The sequence below is a fragment of the Vulpes vulpes genome, chromosome 16 (assembly GCF_048418805.1).
Source record: "Vulpes vulpes isolate BD-2025 chromosome 16, VulVul3, whole genome shotgun sequence".
NCBI classification, from domain to species: Eukaryota; Metazoa; Chordata; class Mammalia; order Carnivora; family Canidae; genus Vulpes; species Vulpes vulpes.
The window spans coordinates 65434645-65448436 of record NC_132795.1 but is presented as its reverse complement, the minus strand read 5'-3'; the positions used below and the strand labels follow the sequence as shown (position 1 = coordinate 65448436).

The 13792-nt window shown below is 48.1% G+C and overlaps 1 protein-coding gene across 8 annotated transcripts in view; it reads right to left on the bottom strand.

The window, feature by feature from the left end:
* ST6GAL2 (ST6 beta-galactoside alpha-2,6-sialyltransferase 2) overlaps positions 1–13792 on the bottom strand; it is a 76596-nt gene that overhangs the window by 23515 nt on the left and 39289 nt on the right. For all 8 annotated transcript variants that reach the window (XM_072742506.1, XM_072742505.1, XM_072742510.1 and 5 more), the window contains 3 exons: positions 11163–12167; positions 1784–1881; positions 224–325 (listed from right to left, as the gene is read on the bottom strand). In XM_072742506.1, coding sequence (XP_072598607.1) covers positions 224–325; positions 1784–1881; positions 11163–12111 — 1149 coding nt within the window. In that variant the 5' untranslated portion in view covers positions 12112–12167. The remainder of the gene's footprint in view (positions 1–223; positions 326–1783; positions 1882–11162; positions 12168–13792) is intronic.

Sequence of the window (13792 nt, the reverse complement as noted above, 5' to 3'; positions counted from 1 at the left end):
AACATGCATTTCACTCTTGACTCTTGGGAGAGGTACCGGTGAGAAGCAGCTGAAGAGCTTTCTAAAAAAATACACACCCAGGCTGCAGGCTACAGGTCTAGAAATGGGGCTCTGACAGATACATCTGAAAAATACTATCCAGGTGCTTCTGGCTTGTACTCCTAGTCAAGAACCTGTTAGCAATCGTGCTGGGTAAATGGCCAGCCTTGGTTTCAGCACTTACCAGGTTAAGATTTGCAGAATAAGGAGCAGGATCCCAGGCCACCAAAATGACGTCTTTATACAACGAACTGTCAATGAAGTGATGGCTAGGGTTGGTCAGAATCTGCAAATACATACCCAAATCATTTCAAAACAAGTGTTTGGTTTTTCAAATTCACATTTTAAAAAAAGACAAAAATTTAAAAAATGAATCAGAGCAAGAAGAAACAATGTGGTTCAGACTTTGTATTTTTCTCTGGGGGAGAGAGGGAGGCGGGCATTGCGGACATTGCGTGCTAATGCGAGGTAAGCAATGAGGTAAGCAATGAGGTAATCCCTTATTTCTGGGGAAATGAGGGTTAAAAATAAAATCCACCAGATCCTATATTTGCACCAGCAGTGTACTTACTACTCAGCTGGTGGGATCAAATCAGCTCCTGAAAGCTATGATGCCCTCGCGAACTCAGCACCCCTAACCTCTTCTCCAATTACCTCCACAGGTGATTGGAGAGGGAGGTGCAGCTGTGGATGATCTGCCTCACGAAGGCGCCTCTAGAGTGCAGCCCCGGGACACACGGAACACGGACAGCCAGAGGACAGGCGGCAGCCCCCGTGTGACTTCCTCCCTCTTTGGCCCTATCTGGTTCCTGCATGAGTCCTTCGATCTCACCTGCCAATCACCTTTTTTAAACTACAGTTTTGGAGGCAAAAAAAGTATTTTCATCAGTTTTAAGGAGCAACCTTTCAGTTTGCAAGATGCACTTTCTTCACATTTGAGGATTTCTTAAGCCAGGATGTACCTTACAGGTGACACGGATTTTAATTTGGTGGGGTTGAGAACCCGAGAAGCTAGGAAGCTGGGGTTAAAGGAATGGGGCTCCTATGATCGATGGTATCTAGGAAGTAAGGAAATATGGCCCTTGTTTCTTCCGTGCTGCAGGCTGCCTGGCTCAGGGTACCATGCAGAAAGCTAATCTTCCCTTCTGCAGGCAACCTGTCATAAATCATCTGTCACCTCATGTGCTTTCTACATAGTCTGAAACTCCAGAAACTGCTGTGGTTTTGAGAATGGTTTTGCTTTGAACTTGGAAAACATTCTTATGAAGAACACCAGGAAGAGAAATACAATCATTTTTTAATGAAACAATCTATTTTCTTTTTTAAAATTTTCAAATAATGGACTAAGATTTGCGAGCCACCCCACTGACCCTTGGGTTCTGTCACCTTTGCTTTGCTCCCTTCATCCCCTTTCTCTCCACCGTGATTTCTTCTAAATTTAACTTTTTTCCTCCATTCATAAAATGTGACATGCTAAGTCTATGATTATATCATACACGTGTATATGGATATACACACATATTTCCATATCTACGCTGATTTTCCCTTAAATCTTTCTTCCTATTCCTGTCACACATAAATTCCCACTTATCTGCATTTTTTCTCATTAATTCTTTTTCATTACAAGACCCATTGACATAAGCAAGACCGTGGTCATGAATAACTGGGTAATTTCTCTTCACTCATCCAGTTAAACTACTTACCTGTAAGATGTACATCCATGAAAACACACCATCCATCTTACCTGGGAATTAATGATGCGCACAGTCGTTTTATTTCCAACATCTTTCTCATAGCCGCGTGTAGGGGCAGAGTTAAATCTCAAAACTGCATCGTGAGAATCTAAGGACACATAAATGAGAAACTGACTTTATTTTTTGCTGTAGAATCAACACAATTGAGAAAAAGCATTGAAGCAAATGTCTCAATACCCGAAGTGAATTAGAAACAACCAAGAAAGTTAAGATACTCACATACGGAATTTTCAGTACAGTGTTTATTTAGAGTGAGATGCTGGCTAGGGGACAAATCAACATGGGAACATATGAATCCACTACCAGTGGTCCTGTATCATCTCAGCTATATTTAGATACTTGTTGTATGTTCATATTCTTTAAAGATGGAATGCTTTATGCAGCCATTCTCTCAGAGATCCCAGAATATTTCAAAGATGGAATCTGTGGGAGGCAAGGACGCTGTAAGACACGAGCTGTTTACATGGCTTCTTCCTGCTGGGAGCACAGAGGCTGTTCACAGTGCTGCTAATGCTCCTGCCTGCATCAAGACCAAGGGCAACTCTCATATAGGAAGAGCCAGCCTTTAATATAACGTCTATAGCTTAGGGTATTGGTTTGTGCTTGAAAGAAAACCAGCCCTATATAACACTGTACGTTAACTATACTAGAAGTAAAACTGAAAACTGATGCCCAGAAGACCTACGTGAGAGCAACTGAGGGCATTCTGTATGCCCAGCAATGGTAGGACTTACTGCCATAGACCTAGATGATGGGAAGCTGGACCACCAGTGGTACTGGCTGCCAATGGTCTTTATATTCTGTAAGGCATACCTTGGTTCACCGAGCCTCAACTACAGCATAAATCTATGTCCCTCTTCATTCAATTTGACAGGCTTTTTCAAGTTCTCAGAGGTCCTGGGTGAAAAACCAAGCTTCCCATATCCTAGAGGCTGACAAGGACACAAAGATCTAGAGGTAGAAGAGAATGGGCTTGGCTGATTAAGTGATGGGAATGAGGGTATGTTCCCTTCCCATAAAGGAGTCTAGATGCATACATATGTCTTGAAATTTCCTGAGCCAGCTACTGTGTTGCTCAGAAACCAGAGTTAATCAGCAATAAGGGAATTTCTATGGGCTATCTTTAGCTTCAAAAATTCTATGCACATCTCAAGTTAAACTTAGAGTAACAATAATGCCTGTGTGTGTGTGAGAAAGGTAAGATGACCTCTTTCTGATTTGCCAAAGAGCCTGTGGATGTACCCTGCGTTTACTGTGATGGTACCCCACATGCAAGTCCCTTAAGCAGCCCATAATATTCCCTTAAGTCCTGCTGTCCTCTCCTGAGCAGATTCCCTGGGAGAGACCTTCCTATTCCCAAAGTAGCAAAGACTCGGGACACATGCCACCAAAGGTACCATCGGGTACCTTTCCTGACGAGCTCTGAGCTCAGAAGAATTTGTATTCCAGTTTCAAGCACCAAAATCAAATAGAACACAAAGAATGCATAAAGGATACCTGGCTAGATCATTAAAAAATTCTATACTGTCCTTTTAGGGGAAATGTTACAGGGGTCAGCAAGCTTTGACCTGCTACCCGTTTTAGTAAATAAACCTGTACCATGACACAGACACACTCATTTGTTTATCTATTGTGTATAATAGCAGAGGTGAGTTCTGACAGTGATCCCATGGCTCACAAAGCCTAAAATATCTACTACTTGGCTCTTAAAAAAAGAAAAAAGATGTTTGCCAATCTTTACATTCTAGGCGATCCATGCTTTGCATAAATGATGCCAAAAAACACTAACACACTAACACTTTCTATCTTCTTTACAATATAAGCACTTGTTTGTACAATTTTTTAAATGAACTTAGTATTTATTTTTATTGAATAGTATTTGGTCATAAAAAACCAAATGCCATTTGAGCTAGAAAAATTAGATTACCCAAAGCAGTGGTTTTCACTTTTGGGTCTCCGAACACTCCTACACTCTTGAAAATTATCAAAAACTCAAAGTTCTTTTGTTTATTTGGATTGTATCTTTCAACATATGCCATCCTGGGAAGCAAAACTTAAAGATGTTTGTTTATTTATTTATTTATTTATTTATTTATTTTAAATTAAAACATTTTAATGAAAAATAACCATCTTTTCAAAAAAACAGCAAGAAGACTGGCACTGGTTTAAATGTTTACAAATCTCGTTAATGCCTGGCTTTTCAGAAGACCATTGGTTTTTATCTGCTTCTGCATTCTATCCGCCGCAATATATTGCTGTAGTTGAATTATGTCAAGACTCAGATATATTGTTGAAAATGTAAGGAGTACTTTAAGTCTTTCCAGATTACTGAGAATATTCTTCTTTGGTACTTCATCAAAACTTGGCAAGGGCTAGTTTCTTAAAAAAAACAAAAAAAAAAACTTTTGTAATATGGAATGTGAAACAATATCAAGGAACTTTCCATGCTCCGTTGCATTGGAATACATCCAAATACTTCATCTTGCTTTTAAAATGGAGGATTCACCCAGGCACGGTTTTGTAGCATTGTGCAATGATCATTTGGAACTACCAGTTCCATCAGTTATATGTAGATCTTCCAAATATTGATGCATTTCATTATGAAGTATCCTTCCAGATCCCATCAGTTAGTATTACCATACATCTAAGCATGGAAGTGTCCAAGTCTGAAACCATGTGTCATGGGGTTGATGAGGCTGAAACTAGCAGAGTTGAAAGCTTGTTTTTCAGAGAACTGTTTCCCCCTAAGCAGCTACTGTGTCTTTTCAGACCCCACAAACAAGCCCACTGGCTGCCTCTGCAGAAGCCTGGACTCAAGATCAACTGATACAGTTCCAGGCTATGAGCAAAGGAGGCCCTGCATTCCTTACTCGTGATAACAAGCCCAAGACACCATCCAGTTTATAATGGCTTGGAACAAACCCAAACCCTTTCTCCTCATCTGAAGAAAACCTCCTGACATCAGGGGCTGAATGCCGCCTCATTCTGATGTTGTCTCCACCCCAAAGTGAACACGGGATGTATGTTACATGTATGTTTGCTCAATGTGCAGGTTCCATTTTTCCTCACGAGCTGTCATAAGTTTCCCTGCCCTTTTCATCAGTATGTATGCAATCTCAACCCCTATGATTATTTAAAACTCATTCTCTCCCCCTTTGGGGAGGCAGATTTGAGGCTTGTCCCTTTGTCTCCCAGTTTAGCTTCATAAATAAACCCTTCCCTTGCTGCATACCTGATGTCTCAGTGACCGCCTTTGCTGTGCATCAGGGACATGAACTTGGGTTTGGTTACAAGTTCATGGTTGAAAGCTTGGATTTTATCACTGGCAAAAATATTGTCAGTAATTTTCCTAAAAGTGACAGGCTCACTCAATTCCTTTTTGAGACAATATCTACCAAATATCCAAGTCTGAATAAAACCGGTCTATCAGTCATGTGTTTCAAGTAAAAATTGTGTTTCATGACACAAGTGGCTAGTTCTGCTCACAACTCAAACCACACGGAGGCCTTTCCATCGTGCACTGGTATGCAGAAGTGTGTTTTCACTTTACTGCCCACTTTGTCTTAAAAACACAAGTAAGTAGTCAGGGCAGCCTGGGTGGATCAGTGGTTTAGCACCGCCTTCAGCTCAGGGTGTGATCCTGGAAACCCAGGATCGAGTCCCACATTGGGCTCCCAGCATGGGGCCTGCTTCTCCCTCTGCCTGTGTCTCTGCCTCTCTCTCTCTCTGTGTCTCTCATGAATAAATAAGTAAAATCTAAAAACAAAAACCCACACACATGTAGTCAAAGATTGATATTTAATAAAACAAATTATTTTTTCCTGCTTCAGCAAGGACCATCCATAAATGAAACTGGTACTCTCTTCTCTTCCTGCTGAGCATGACTCCGAAAACCACCACAGCAACTAGTCCTGTTGGGCAGGACACTAACCAACAGTGTTACCTATCACTGCCTCTGCATCATCAGTGGGAATATCAACCGTTCAAAAGACCCCTGCCCACTATTATGGAAACAGTTTTCACCTCCTGAGCCCCTGAAGGGATCTCGGGGACCCCAAATGTGAACCACACCCACCATGTGAATTGCTGATCTGGGGCAGCTCTCTCCCGAGGCAGAGAAGAGGCTCCAGTGAGCTGACCTTCAGGAACTAAGATAATCAGGACAATCTGAAGACGGGAAGCCTGAGGCCAACACTCCTGAACCAAAATTCTGCCACTAGACCATGCTGCCCTTGGTCACGGCCTCAATCTAAAGGAAAGCTGAAGAAGCCAAGGCTCCCAAGCAGTGGGTGCATTTCAGAGCCATCACGTAGAAATTCCAGTTCACCATACGGCCCCTGAAAATGTCACAGCTTTGAAATGCCAGTATCCTACACCGAGGTGTGTGTGTCCACCCTTCCAGCAACTGCACAGGGCACAGGGCACAGAAATGGAATCTGGCTTAACTCCTTTGGAAGTGGTAGGAGTCTGAAGAGTTAAGAGGCCAGTTTTCGTGGAGGAGGCAGGGAGGTAGAGTCGGAGGCTGCTATGGATGGAGAGTGAACCTCCTTAAAGCCTCCAGGAGGATCAGGATGGGAGGGGGAGCAGGGGTGGAGGCCAAGCCCAGAGTGTGTCCATCAGGCAGACACGTTCTGTAAATGTATGCCTGGCTGTGCACCTCCCTGATAATGCGCCTGAAAAACTAAGCTGTCCATTCCTATTTACAGAAGGAGGAATGGATCAGACAGCAAGCACACGGGGAATAAAGGAAAGCCTCATTTCTGGAGAAGGCATTTCCAGGGTAGAGCCATTTCGTGTTGACCTTGAGAAGCGAGCCAGGCTACATGCATTCACTGAAGGAAGATTAAAAAACCCTTTAAGGAGCAGCCAGACGAGTGATGCGCACACACTAAGTCACCGCTCGCCTCGGGCACCGGCTCCCACGTCCCCCTCCTCCTCTCCTGTGCTCCTCCAGAAAACAAAATCTGAACCAGCAAGGGTGCAAAAGCCTCCAGTCTTTAGGGAAGGGCCTGCCAACGAGATGATTCATCCCTCTGGAGACTCCATCATCCTGGGACTGCTGCAATGTGACTTACTTCCTTTGTGCCTCCAGATCCGGGCTCTGGAACAGTCTCTCTCAAAAGAAAAGCTGACCCATCTGCTTCCCTGCTTCAAAGATTGCAAGGCTGGGATGCCCTGGGGGCTCAGTGGTGGAGTATCTGCCTTCGGCTCAGGGTGTGATCCCAGGGTCCTGGGATGGAGTCCCACATTGGGAGTCCCCGCAGGGAGCCTGCTTCTCCCTCTGCCTGTGTCTCTGCCTCTCTCTCTCTTAGTGTCTCTCATGAATAAGTAAATAAAACCTTAAAAAAAAAAAAAAAAAAAAGATCGCAATGCCTCTCTCTGCACCGTGGGCCCAAGGGTCAGAGTTGGTTTCTGGAGACAAGAGACTGGGGTTTAATGGAGTCCAGGCTCCACCCCCCGTGCCTTTAGGTACCTCCATAAAGCAGACACCATTGGAGCCCTGGTTCTCAACAGTTAACATAAAAGCACCTAGAAGAGGACTGTCTGCAGCAGACACCCTTCAAGCAGCACCTTTTATTACAATTATTAAGTGAAGTCTATTTTCTGGAGGATGATGCCCAAGAACATCGTGAGCTGCCTGCCTACCTGCCTATCAACTTAGGTTTGTCCCCACTCCCGGCCCCTGGTGCTCCCTGTAGCTCTCACTACCCCCCCTCCATCTCCCCACCCTGTACCCTCCTGAGAAGCCCCCACACCCACTCCTGGCATTCTTTACACTGTGTCTCATCTCCCTGTGACCATGGCCTCTGGCCTGGATTTCCCTCTTCTGGGCAGTCCTGGCTCACCTTCCCTCTACCTGGCCACTAGCCCTCATGGTGTGTTAGGTTTCCGTTGTCATTTCTTCCCTGTCAGTCTGCGTATCTCTCTGTCCTTCAAATCATGAGACTGGAATTGCCTGTGACAGGCGGTCCCCGCTACTGGGCTGCAGAGGATTTGAAGTTTAGCTCTGTGCCTTATTCATCTTTGCATCCCTAGTGCCTCACACAGTATCAGGGCTCAGTGAGTTTGGGATCAATACATAATAGATGCCTGTTAAATGACTATATGATCTCCTTTCTCACCTTCCAAAGTATCAGGATATGCCAAATCCGCAAGCTTTTACCACCAAGTACTCTAGGCCTGCTTCCTACACCCTCCCATTCCCCATACACTTCCCAGAATTTGATTTTCAGGCACACGGATCCTGATTTCCCACACCAAGGCTACTCCTGTTAGATATCTAGCAGATATCACAGAGGAGACTCTGTCCTGTGTTTGCACAGGACCGTGGGTAGCTGATCTCACCACCAATTTATTATTGTTTGTATGTTGGCTAAAAAGAAATCATCTCTAAGTTCTAGGAAAGGCTGTTCCATGTTTCCAAAAACAGTTCAGTTGGCTTTTCAATAATATATTCAAAGTGGAGGTGTTTACAACTGCTGCACTGTTCTCAAAAACCACCACACCCCTGGACTCCAGCATCTCGGAGCGGGAAACGGGGCTGCGCTGCCAGCAGAGCAACCAGCAGGGGGAGCGAGATGGCAGCCGATGCTCAGAGCTGAGGCCCGACTGGGTGACTGGGTGAAGGGACCTCGCAAGAGACCCTGGAGGGCAGCCTGGAGAGACCGGCTCGCAGGGTTGACCTGGGGCTAGCCTCGGGTACTTTCCTAGCTGCTTCCCCAGTTTTTCATGAGCCCATGACCTTTGGTAAGTCCTCTGATCTTCACTTAGCCAATGTCACAAGCAGCGATGTGGGGGCCAAGAGGACTTTAGCTAACTAGCAGAGCATGCCCCAATATTGCAAGCTGCCTGAAGGAGTCCTCTGCGTGAATCTGTTTTCCGCAAGAGAGAGCCATTAACAACTATGTGTTAATAAGCACACATTCGTCGGGGGAGTAGGAAGGAGAAACGTCAGCACCTGGCATGCCCAAGTGTTGAGACTGAGAGACACTAGCTTATAAAAATGAAAGGTTTTCTTGTTTTTACACATTGAACTATGCTCTGATTATGTATTCTTTTTTTTAAAAAAATATTTATTTTAGAGAGAGAGCATGCACAAGTGGGGGGAGGGGCACAGGAGGGGAGAGAGAGACAGAGACAGAGAGACAGAGAGAGAATCCTGAAGCTAACTCCCCATTGAACATGGTGCCAGAGCAGGGCTCGACCCCAGGACCCTGAGATCATGACCTGAGCCGATATCAAGAGTCGACCGCTTAACCGACTGAGCCACCCACGTGCCCTTGATTATGTATTCTTAAAATCTTAGTACAAAGTTTGATTCAAAGGACCCTAGGCAAAACAATAGAGAGAATTTCTTATAATTTCTGAGTGTGTTCTTCCGTGATGAGTCTATAATCCTAATCATGAAGCTTCATATAAGTGCCGGCAATATAAATTAAATTTGGATGCTAGAAACTAACAAAGATATAAGTGGCATTTCACGTTCTCCAGAAATGTGTAATTCCTGGTATCTTTCACGCCGTCTTCCAAATTCTGAGTAGAGTTTACGAGACTCTGGTCAGGGATACATATGCCAGAATAAAGAGCAAGAGAAATCTCCCTGACACGCAAGAGCAATCCAAATACGCAACTACTATGCAGAGGTGTTTAAAATGAAGCAAAACAAAACCAGAAGCAAGTTACTGCCTGCTTTAAAGCATAATACTTAAATTCCTTCTTACATTATTAATAATGGTCCTCGGGAATGGTTAAGAACTTCACCCCAGGGAGCTCTAACCCACTGTTCTTCCCTAATCAATTGCAGACTGCTCTGCTCCAGCTTTGGCAGCATGTGACACATGGACAGTGTTGTGAGCCTGCTATAATGTCAGCATGGGGACACTGGGACCCTAGACCTCAAGCGCATGCTTGGGCCTTGGTTTTCTGAGCTTTTTAAAAAAAAATTTAAAAAAATTTTCACATTCAGCTCCATTCCCAAGAATGTCTGAGATGGGGCTTGGGTTGTGGAGCCTGATTACAATGGCACCGGACAGCTCTGGCATATTGGCTGGTCCTCAGGAACACAGCACACTGGTGGACCCTGGAAACAATGTCTATTCCTGTCTTACAAGTGGGCAAATGCCCCTGCACTGTCACTTCCAGGTGAGTTATGGGCTCTCACCAACATGATCTACTGTGAGAATGTATCACCCACAGCTGTTTGACACCTGGACGTGAGGCCCAGGCCATGTCTGAATCACACTTTTTTTCTTGGCACCTAGTACAGAAACCCGCACACAGTAGGGACCAAACTCGTGCTTGTTAACTGAGTGAATAAGTCTGAAGGATCAAACGGATGACTCACTGCCATGCCAATGGGATGAGCCTGGGCACAATGGGAAGTCTAAGGCCTTAGAGCAGAAACTGAAGTTTCCTGAGGAAGAAGGAATTCTGCTTCCAGATGCAACAGAGAAACCCTGCCTCAGTTTCCCACCTGCTAGCCTGCCCTATGGACTTTGGGCTCCAGACTGCGGTCTCAACTCTTACCTTAGTTTCCAGCCTACTCACCTGCTCTACAAATCTCAGACTTGCCAGTCCCCACAATGCAGGGGCAAGTGCTTAAAATAAATCTCTCTCTCTCTGTATCTATCTATCTATCTATCTATCTATCTATCTATCTATGTATCTATCTAATCTTCTATCTATCTATCTATCTATCTATCTATCTATCTATCTATGTATCTAATCTATCTAATCTCCCATCAGCCCGTTTCTCTGGAGAGGCCTAATACAGGAACTACGACCCAGGAGTGCTCCTGGGCTCCTGACACGGCTTTGAAGGCCGAGTTCAGAAGGAATGATGGAGGCCCAAGCTGTGGTCCTGTTACTACCCTTTTGGAGAGAGGCCCCTGCTAGGTGCACGACCGTGACCCAAAGGCTGGACGTGCACCGACCCGACGGCGTGAGGTCGGTGCTCCTTGTCCCGACCAGAAGGGCTCTCCTCTGAGCCCACAACATCCATTTAGTCCCGGGGCTAAGGAACAGGATTATCATGCCTGCTTCTCTTTGGAGGTGACCCCATCACTGTCGCTGCCCCGTGGGAGCTCTGCTTTCCGTTCTGTCCTCTTGCTCGTCCCCCGTGACCCTGGCACCTCGCGGTCGGTCAGGCCTCCGCAAGCTACCTCGGGGCCCGTCCACGTGGGACAGTTTCCGCAGGAGAAGAACTGAGGGCGGCTGCGGGGGCCGGGGCGCCGGCCTGGCCTGCCCTCCCCTGACCCCAGCTGGGGGCGGGGCGGGGCGGGGCCCCTCTGCCCCAAGATCGCCCCCCGAGGCCCGCGCTGGCACCGAGCCCGGGCGCCCGGCCCCCCTCCGCCCCGCGGCGGGACCCACCTATCTCCTCGCCCAGGGAGGAGTTGAGGATGGCGCCGGCCGACATGACCACGGCGCAGCTCCGCAGGCCGCGCGGGTGCAGCCGGCTCAGCGGCACGGCGGGGACCAGCTTCCTCCAGCCGAGCGCGGCGAAGGGCGCCTCCCTGCCGTCCAGCGTGCGCACCCGCACCCGGCGCCGCAGCGCGCACAGCAGCTCGGCGCGGCTCAGCCCGGCCGCCCGCCGCCCGCGGAAGCGCACGCCGTGCTTGTTGGCGCTCAGGTAGTCCTGCATGGCCTTCTGCAGCCGCGGGGCGAGCATCCTGGACGACACGTCCCCCCTCCAGAGCCGGTGCAGGAAGGCCCTGGACATGGGCGAGTACAGCCTGTCCCCGTCGTCGCCGCCCTCCAGCGCCTGGCTCCCGCCCGCGCTGCGCGGCCGCTTCCTCGCCCGCCTCCGGGGCGCCGGGCCGCCCGCTGCGCCCCCCTCCCGCCGGCCCGGCGCTCGCGGGGCTCCCGGCGCTCCCGGGGCTCCCGGGGAGGGCCCCCCCGGCGCGCCCCCAGCGCGGCCGCGCGGCCCGGGCTGACCCGCGGCGAAAAAGTAGTGGTCGTCCTCCGGGTAGAAGGCGCCCTGCGATTTTCTCCCGACCTGGGAGGAGACGAACTCGTCGTCATTTTCCAAGCCGCCCTGCGCCGGGGCCCACCGAGGCAGCGCGGCCGGGCGGCCTTCCAGCGGCCCCTGGCGGGCACCCAGGCTCCCGGGCCAGGAGGGCTCCTGCAGGGCGCCCATGATCGCCCTGTGCTTCCCCTGCACCGGCAGGAGCCGCCTGGTCTCCAGGAAGGAGAAGGCGCTGGGCGCGGGCTCAGCGGGGCTGCTGTCGGTGAAGTAAACGAAGATCACCACCAAGAGGAGCCCCCACGCGAATATCCCGCAAAGCATTCGTTGTCTCCATTGCTTCAAGTGTGGTTTCATGGCAGGTCTCCGGGGCCAGCACGTGGGGTCTTACAGCGGTGGGAGGCCCAATGAACCTGAAAAACAGCCAAGGTCTACAGTTAGCCGCAGGGCCCTGGCGCTGGGGTCAGTGTGGCCTGAGCAGTGGTCCTGCAGGGAGGAGTTAAAAGGGGCTTGGGAAACCAGGATCTTTGGGGAATTTTGACTAAATTCAAGTGTCATATGCCCTGCTTTCTCAGACCCAACCCCTGCAAGACAAGGGGTCCCACCGAGAGTCTTGGGAGAGACCAGGAGGAGTGGCTGTATATTTGGAAAACCTCTGGAGGCGAGGCGTGACCACCTCCCTGCCCTGACAGCTCCTTAATTGGGGCCCATCCCAACAACCTCTCCCTGCGACTGCCTTTACAGAACTCTACTACTTGGTAAAGCAAAGCAGCTGAGTTAAGCAGAGTTGGCCCTCTCTTCTCTGCTTTATCGGAACACCAAAGGCTCAGTTTCTAAGGGGTGACAACTATATCAGATTCTTCACAGTCCCTCCCAGGGCCTGGAGGCTGCCTGGAACATACCAGAAGTCCACCTATGGTCCCGAATAAGCAATGCTTCAGAGACCGTGGCCGTGGACCAATGTTATGCCAGAGTGTCTGTGGACTTCAAAAATGCACTCAAATAAATGCCCTCCTACTTCATCCCCATCATGAGTCCCTGATGGAATAGGAGGGAAGTATGTTAACATTTCAAATAAGGCAGGAGATGAGGAGAGAGCTTGCTGTCTCTAGATGAGCCTCCAACCGGGAAAGGGATAAAAAGTGTAAGATAAAATGTAAGACAGGGGGAACCTCTCCTTGATACGGTACTGTAACCCATGTTTCTTGCTACATTGCTGTGTGGGATAAAACATTAATAAGAAATGCACCTAACCTTCGGGAATGTAAGCAAAGCCCACAAAAGGAAAAAAAAAATATAAGGCATATGTAATAATACTGGAGCTTACTGGAGCCTAACAATAAGCACAGCGTCCAACACAGGCAGGCACTGAATAAATATTGGCTAAAAGGATGACATCAGCCTACATGTGTGTGTTGGTGGTGGGGGCTATATGTTTGGGTGATGGGGTTGGAAGTAGGGACTGAACTGGATAGTGATGTGATCCCCATCCAGCCATGGGGGACCTTGAGGGCCTACTTGGATATCTGAGCCACAGGCTCTGTGAGAAATGGGGAGGAGTGAAGTTGTCGGAGCAAGAGGGTACCATGTTGGTTGCATGGGCTTTTGGATTTCTCTGTAGCAGGTAAGAGGGACAGGGCAGAGTGTAGGAGGGGGCTTCTAGAAGGTCCTTAGTAGAAATCAGGACATTCAGAGTAGAATGGGAGGTACTCAGAGGGGGAACTTCCCTAGCATAGACTAGGGAAGACATAGACTTAGACTAGGAAGCATAACTCAAAGGCATTGACCGTAATGCAACAGCTGGGTTCTTACTCAGATAACTCGTGTCAAAGTGAGTGATACATAAATGTAGTTACTGTGGAAGCTACACGCTTTGGTGGTTAAAAGATATGCCAATGTAAGAAAACCACATTTGCTTTGTGGCTCTGTAGCTGATTAAATATGGACACAGATTCATTGACCCTCTTCGCATGGAGAGGTGGGGTCTATGTCTCCTTTCCTGCATTCTGGGGAGGGCTCTGTAACTGCTCTGATCTGC